At 35.2% G+C, this 7,590-nt stretch overlaps 1 protein-coding gene across 3 annotated transcripts in view; it reads left to right on the forward strand.

Annotated features, from left to right (window-relative positions):
* Window positions 1-7,590, forward strand: part of RSBN1L (round spermatid basic protein 1 like) — a 67,919-nt gene that overhangs the window by 26,870 nt on the left and 33,459 nt on the right. Inside the window, exon 2 of one of the 3 annotated variants that reach the window (XM_019655135.1) lies at window positions 4,061-4,177. The exons of the other annotated variants lie outside the window; for them this stretch is intronic. Coding sequence (XP_019510680.1) covers window positions 4,061-4,177 — 117 coding nt within the window. The remainder of the gene's footprint in view (window positions 1-4,060; window positions 4,178-7,590) is intronic. 3 annotated transcript variants of the gene reach the window in all.

Consider the following 7,590-nt stretch of genomic DNA (forward strand, 5'->3'; position numbering starts at 1 on the left):
GCTGTGGAGGGCAGTGTCACTGGCCCTCATATGTGGGATCCGAACTGGGGCCCTCTGGCATCCCAAGCCAGTTCTTAACCATCACGCCACTCGGCTGGCCCTAATCAGCTTTCTTTTTTGTGTCTTAACTTTTACATACAAGGTATGTCTTTAGCCCATGTGTATTTTTCCACATACATAATTTATAGTTGTTTCTGGGTTGATAATGACTTAGTCATTTATTCCATCTCCTTTCCTCCATTCTTATATTCCTTTTGCCTCTTTAGATTCAAACTATATCATGGTCTATCTGTATCTGTTTTCCCTCTGTGCCCCTTTTTATTTTTTAAATAAAACTTGTACTCCTTATGTTAAGTTGGATTTTTCTGAACAGATAATTTCTTGTTCTTGTGGTGGAATAATTGTTACTTTTATTCTAAGAATTGTGATGGGAAGGTGAGCTAGAAATCCTTTCCAAGCCTTAGATTAGACTATGAAGGATAAAATTATAGGAATTCTTGGTCATGAAAAGAAAGGAGTAAAAATTGACTAAGAATTGACTAATTTTTTAAAAGAACGATGTTGTTCTAGTAAACATGTTGCCAGGGAGCCATTTTCCTTGTGAAAAGAGCTAGAAGTGACTTTTATAAATACGAATGCGTTAGTATGATAACAGCCGACTTGAGATTTTATAGTCAGTGGTCTGAATTCTTATGGCCAAAAATGTTTATTATGGCCCATTATGGGTAGATATCTATGTCTATGTAGATATAGATAATCTCATTCATAAGGCTTATATCTTTATAAAATGCCTTTGTATATATTAATCTTTACATAAACTTCATTTTACAGCTGAAACTGGAGATCTAAAAGCTTATTAGTTACAAGGTTGCAGAGTCTTCTGAGCTTGTGGGCTTCGCACTTTCTTGTAGCTGTAACATGATTACCTGTAATATGGAAACATGTAACAAAACATTTTTATGTTATCTGTAACATGGTTATAGAAAATTTAATGGAATGTAAAGTTGGATTCTGAAAAAGGATCTGCTCTGACAAGCAAAAAAATTCTAGGAAGAGTGAAAGGTAGGTTGCAAAACCTAGGCAGGTGTGTAGTTTGGGACAGCAGTTGTTCCAGAAAAATGCTTTTCTACTATGTGCATATTGGATGGTTTGTGTTTGCTTCATTTGCTTAGAACATTTTGGGTGTGGGTTGGGAGGTAACTGAAATTATGTTGTCAGTCACTCTTCTTGTCTTGGCTTTGCAATTGTTTCTGTTTCTATAGGTGTTTTTGATATAATAACTTCACACGTTCATCTTATCTTTAATTGAACTATTTAACTTTAGTTGAACTTTAAGGCATATTCCAACCCTTTTTCCTGTGTTATGAAACTAACATGTTCCTATTACAGAAACTTAGAAACTTGTCACTCAAAAATAATGGCTTTTAATAATTTGCATTATTGACTTTCAGTCGGCTTTCTGAATGTGTATATTAATTAGAATTTTTTAAAAAAAATTGCTATGTGTAAGGACAGGAGGTATATATGGGAAATCTCTGTACCTTCTTTTCAGTTTTGTTGTGAACCTAAAACTGCTCTAAAAGTAAAGTCTAGGGCTGGCCAAATGGCTCAGTTCGTTAAGAGCGCAAGCTCTGAACAACAGGATTGCCGGTTCAATTCCCACATGAGCCAGTGAGCTGTGCTGGGCAGCTGGACGGTGACTGAACTTGGAGCCGAGCTAGCTGCGTCCCCCACAACTAAGATTGAAGGACAACAACTTGGCTGTTCCCCTTCCCCAATTCCCCAATAAAATCTAAAAAATAATAATAATAAAAAATAAATAAAAGTAAAGTCTGCAAAGAAATATATTTATAAATAAAGTCTGTAAAAACTTTGGTCATAGTTTTATTTCCTGAGAAGCTAATATATAATTTTATCCTGAAAAACATTTTGCAGCTGTGATAGATTTATATCGTATTCTTTATATATGTCATTAAAATTCTATAGTTATTTTAATCTATGTGGTTAGAAGTCAGAATCGTGGTTACTCTTTGGGGTACTGCATAGAAGGCAGCACACGGGTTCTGAGGTACTGTTCATTTTTGTGAAAATTGAGCTGTATACTTTTTTCTGTATTACATTATACTTGAATAAACTTTAAAAAGTTTTAATAAGATTAATAGGGATAATAGGAAAAAGAAATGTGGAGACATTTCAGGTGACTGTTTTCTTCATTTATATTCAAAAATCATATGATTTTAAATGATAGTTTATTTTTTTAAAAATGTGTGCTTGCTTAGAAAATAATAACTTATATGTGTCTATATATATTTTATGGATGGATGATAGCCTATAACAGGATTTTAAGGATTCAGTCATCAAAAAATAAGAGTAACAAACTAATCTGAAGTGTGAGAACAGCTTAATTTATTCTATAAGTTATATGTGAATAGATGAGGACCTTATCTAGCTTATTCACCTCTGTACCTTAACGCTTTTCTGATATTCAGCAATGCATATTTGTTAAGTCAATGAATCCCTGTTTTGGTTTGATCTACCATCGATGTCCTCTCATCTGCTTTCAGTATTACCACTTTTTAAAAAGGTACTTTGTCAGTTTGATAAGTGAAAATATCTTATTTGAATTTGTTTTCTATTATTAATGAGTGTAAGTTTTAAGATGTTTCTTAAATACACGGATTTAATTTTTTGAGAATTATCTATTTAGGTAGTATGGACTTGAGTTGTTGAGTATGGTAACCACTAGTGTCATGTGACTGTTGAACGCTGAAAGTGGAGCTACTTTGAATTGAGATGTGCTGTAAATGTAAAATATATGAAATGTTTTAGATATATTGGTTAAATAAAATATGTTATTAAAATTAATTTCACCCATTTCTTTTTGTTTGTAATGTGACTACTAAAAAATTTAAATTTACATTATATGGTAAACATTTCTATTGGAGAGGGCTGATCTAAACAGTAATCTAATCATTAAGTGATTAGGACCTGAATGAAGGTAGTATTTACAGAAGGGAAACTAAGGAGGGATTTTAAGAAATTACGCAGTATGCATATATACTGTATAATCCCTGTTACATTGAAAGATATTTTATGGTTTTTGTATGCTTCCATCATGGCTTTGTAATCATTAGTATGCTAGTTGAGGGCAAAAACTATGTCACTGTTTTTCAATTCTCTACATTTTTTGCTGAGTTCACAGGCAGTTGATTGAGCAAACAAATTAATAGGACATCAAATAATTTTATAAACTCAGAGCTTGAATTTTTAGAATGCAGGCAGTGATTCTTAGAGTTCTTAAACCCTTTATTTTAATATTGTTGTATCACCAGCTAGACGGATCAGTCATACCCTTTTTAAAAGGTGGAAGGAGGGGCCGGCCGAGTGGCTCAGTTGGTTAAGAGCTCGCTCAAGAGTTTGAGCTCTGAGCAACAGCGGTTCGAGTCCAGCCCGAGCTGAGCAGCCGCTGAGCTGCCAACAGGTAGCAGGATGGCTCAGCTTAAAAAAAAAAAGAAGAAAAAAAAAAAAAGGTGGAAGGAAGGTTAAGGGAACTAACCTCTAGTCTTAATGTAACAAGCTCTAGGTCATCATTTTATATTTTTCTTCATTTAGTCTTTATAGTAATTTATGAGAAAGATATGAGCCACCATTTTACAGATTAGGAAATTGAGATTGAGTAATTTTTCCTAGATATGCCCAACTTCAAAGCTAGCACTTTTTCCACTGTAGTTTACCATATCAATTAAAGTTAGCCATTTATTTTAAGTGATTTGAAGTTAGCCTAATAATTGTGGTTGATATGAAGTAAGTGAAAAATAATCTTTAAAATGAAATGTATGATAAATTTTGACAGTTTATGACATGTGTATTATGTATTTCATGTTTAACATATGAAAGGAAATTTAGAAATGTTTCCCAAAACCTGAGAGGAAGAAAAAAGGCATGTTTTTTTTTCACTCAATTACTTGGTGTATTGTAATTCTAGAAATTGCACTATAGTTCATGGGAAAAAATACAGTTGTAAAATAGTTTAAAATATTTCCTTTATTTTGTCTTTTAGATAAAATCAAAGACAAAATTAAAGAGAGAGATAAGGAAAAAGAGAGAGAAAAAAAGAAGCATAAAGTCATGAATGAGATCAAAAAAGAAAATGGAGAAGTAAAGATTTTGCTGAAAAGTAAGTTTATATGCAGTAATTTTAGTTGTACTGTATTATATTGTTCAGTATACTTGTTGGTTTAGTGATTAACATAAGAAATGTTATTTGGTGCTGAATTTTGCAGAGACTAAACATTAATGGCCAGAATACAAAAAATAATGTAATAGTGGGGAGTTCAAATCTGTATAGTAACATGTCTTTAGTATATTTATTTAGTGAGTCATTAAAAAGTAAAGGTTAAGCTTCATTAAACTGTTAGGTTTCTTAAATTATTTAACCCTCCATCAGGCGCAAATGATCTCACAGATTCATTGCACACAAATTTTCAAATATGAAATACATCTTTACTGTACTAAGTCACAAACACGACTGTTGATAGGTTACAGTAGAGGGGGAAGATACGGAAGCGATGAGTCACGATACTTAAGTTTAACTGTTAGATATTTTTACATACACATTTATATAATCTAAAATAAAAGGCTAAAACAATTTTAGCATGATAGGGATGGTGGAAGAAGTGATCTTTCAAATATTTGACAATAATTATATCATAGTCTGGGATTTAGAGGGAACATTTTACTCTGAGCTAAATTAGATGTACTGTTTTACTGTATGTTTCTTACATGCTTCAGAATATCCCCTTTTTGTTTCCCGTTTTTTTTTCTCTACTGTTACAATTGTCTTTAGTTGCTATTTATACATAGCGTAAGTGGTTGGGTAATAACACAAATCCTATTAATAAATCTAAACTATTTCAGAGAGAATTTGTGGTAGAATAGAAGTAAAGACAGTCTTAAATTCACTCAGCAAGGTAAGAAGCAGTGGCATTTGGTTGCTAGACAGCTAACAAATTCATTAACTGTTCTATCAAGTTGACAATTTGCAGAGCAGAACATGTAAATGACTTTGATTAATTCCATATTGAATTTGTGTGTTGATAAGCCTTTATATCTACATAAGGGAGAAAAGACCATAGCACTGCATGTGCAGTGAAATAACGGGTTAGTTTATATTATTTTAGATAAACAATATTAGATTCTGTATTTTCATTTCATTCTTTGTCATATTTCCAGATGTTCTTTGATGGCACTTTATTTAAGCTCTGTATTCTATTTGTCAGAACTTTATTTTCTGTAAAATTCTTCGACCTTGAAGAAACATGTCAGAGGTTAAGTTGATGGCTACTTACTCTTGGTCTTTTTTATTCTCACTCTCTTGCGGGTGCATTTTATCTATGTTGTCTAATTAGATTGTAAGCCTTTGAGGCAGGAATCAAATCTAACCACCCCAGTGCTATTAAAGTGGCTAATGGTTAATGCTTGAAATGTTTTCTTTACCCTAATGGTTTATTTAGTCAAATAGTCATTTTTTACTGGTTTAGTCAGGTAGTCCTTTTCTTATCCATTTGAATGTACAATGATGTAAATTCTAGTCACTTGGTTGAATGTTAGATTCCTCACATACCATTAATGTGTAATATGTGAATCTAGAGATGACATATGGTAACAAAATTTAAAATAGCCTAAAAAGTGGAGATTTTTTAGTAATATGCAATAGTAACCTTGACTTTAAAAGTAGATGAAAAATTTAGGTGGTATTTTTTTTTAAAGATTTTATTGGGGAATTGGGGAAGGGGAACAGCCAAGCTGTTGTCTTTCAGTCTTAGCTGTGGAGGGTGTAGCTAGCTCAGCTCCAAGTCCATTCGCCATCTGGCCTCCCGTAGACAGCTCGCTGCTGCTCAGCTCAAAGTGCCATGTTCAATCTTAGTTGCGGGTGGGTGTAGCCCACCATCCCATGCAGGAGTTGAACCAGCGTCCTTGTCAGAAGCACATGCTCTCATCAGCTGAGCCATCCTGCCACCTGTTGGCATCTCAGCTCGGGCGCAGCTCACTGGCTCATGTGGGAATCATACCAGTGATCCTGTTGCCCAGAGCTCATGCTCTTAACCAACTGAGCCCCTTGGCCGGCCCGCATCAGGGGTCTTTAAGACTACTCCCAGGTTTGATGATTTGCTAGGACTCATAAGACTCAGCAGATAAGTTGACTCATGGCTGTGATTTATTATAGTGGAGGATGCAAAGTAAAATCAATAAAGAGAAAGGACATGTGGAGCGATGCCTGGAGGAAACCATCCAAAGTCCTCTCTTAGTGGAGTTGCCAAGGTTCACTTAATTCTAGCAGTGAATTGTGACAACACGTGAAATATTGTCTACCAGGAAAGCTCATTAGAGACTAAATGCCTGGGGTTTCTATTCGGAGCTGGTCACATAGGCACCCTCTCTATAGCATGAACCAAAACTCCAGACTCCCAGAAGGAAAATAGGTTGTTCAAAATAAACCATATTGTTTGTACAAACAGTTTAGGCACAGTAAACCACTCTTATCAGGGAATAGTAGGAATCTTCCCAAAATACAAGTTCTCAGATGCCAGCTAAGGACCGTCCTTGCAAGCAGGCCTTTCTAAGGATAGCATTCTCAGGCATGTTATATTAATTCTTTTCTGCACCCTGTGCTCACTTTATTATTTAATTATACAATAGTTTGTCATGGAAATTTAATTCCTTGATGCTCAGTATGAGAATCTCGTGACTGATTTCTTATTAGCTTGCATTTTTCAGTTTCTGACTATTATACTACCTTTTTAATCCATCCTCATGACTGGAAATAGACTGTTGTGGCTATTTTATTTAAAAGTATCATGTAGTCTAATGATTGGTTATTTTCTGTTTTAACTTTTGTTAATGTGTTAGGAATACATGTAATACGATACTAAGCTTGTATTTTCATTCAAATGAAATTCTGTTTATCTTGGGAAACTATTTAAATTGTGCAATTTTACTCGTATTTTCAGTTTAGTTATTAATTACACCTAAGTCCTTTAAACTTTTTTTTTTTTTTTTTAAAGATTTTAGTGGGGAATTGGGGGTGGGAATAGCGTTGGGGAATCCGGGAAGGGGAACAGACAAGTTGCTGTCCTTCTGTTCTTCAGTCTAGTTGTGGAGGACTTCGCTTCACTGACCTGTGTTCGTATTGTGATCATTGCGCTCTTCCCAGCTGAGGCAGGTTGGTCGCCGGCCATTGGACGGCTGCTCATGGTGGCTCTTGGCAGCTCACGCTGGCTACCGGCCACTCACGGTAGCTTACAGCAGCCCACTGCAGCCCTACTGCAGCCTATGCCGTTGCCTACGACTCATGGCAGCCCAGATCCAAGTGGAGCTGTTGTTCACCATCTTAGCTGTAGAGGGTGCAGCATCACTGGCCCACGTGGGATCTGAACTGGCGGCCCTGCTGCTCAGAGCTCGCGCTCCCAAGCCAACTCTTAACCAACGCACCACTCGGCCGGCCCCCGCTTTAAACTTTTTTAAATTCTATTTTTTTATTGACTATTGCCTTTTTTCCTCGACTCACTTGGATTTTACTTACATGTAACT

Source organism: Hipposideros armiger, unplaced genomic scaffold (assembly GCF_001890085.2).
Source record: "Hipposideros armiger isolate ML-2016 unplaced genomic scaffold, ASM189008v1 scaffold_236, whole genome shotgun sequence".
NCBI lineage: Eukaryota > Metazoa > Chordata > Mammalia > Chiroptera > Hipposideridae > Hipposideros > Hipposideros armiger.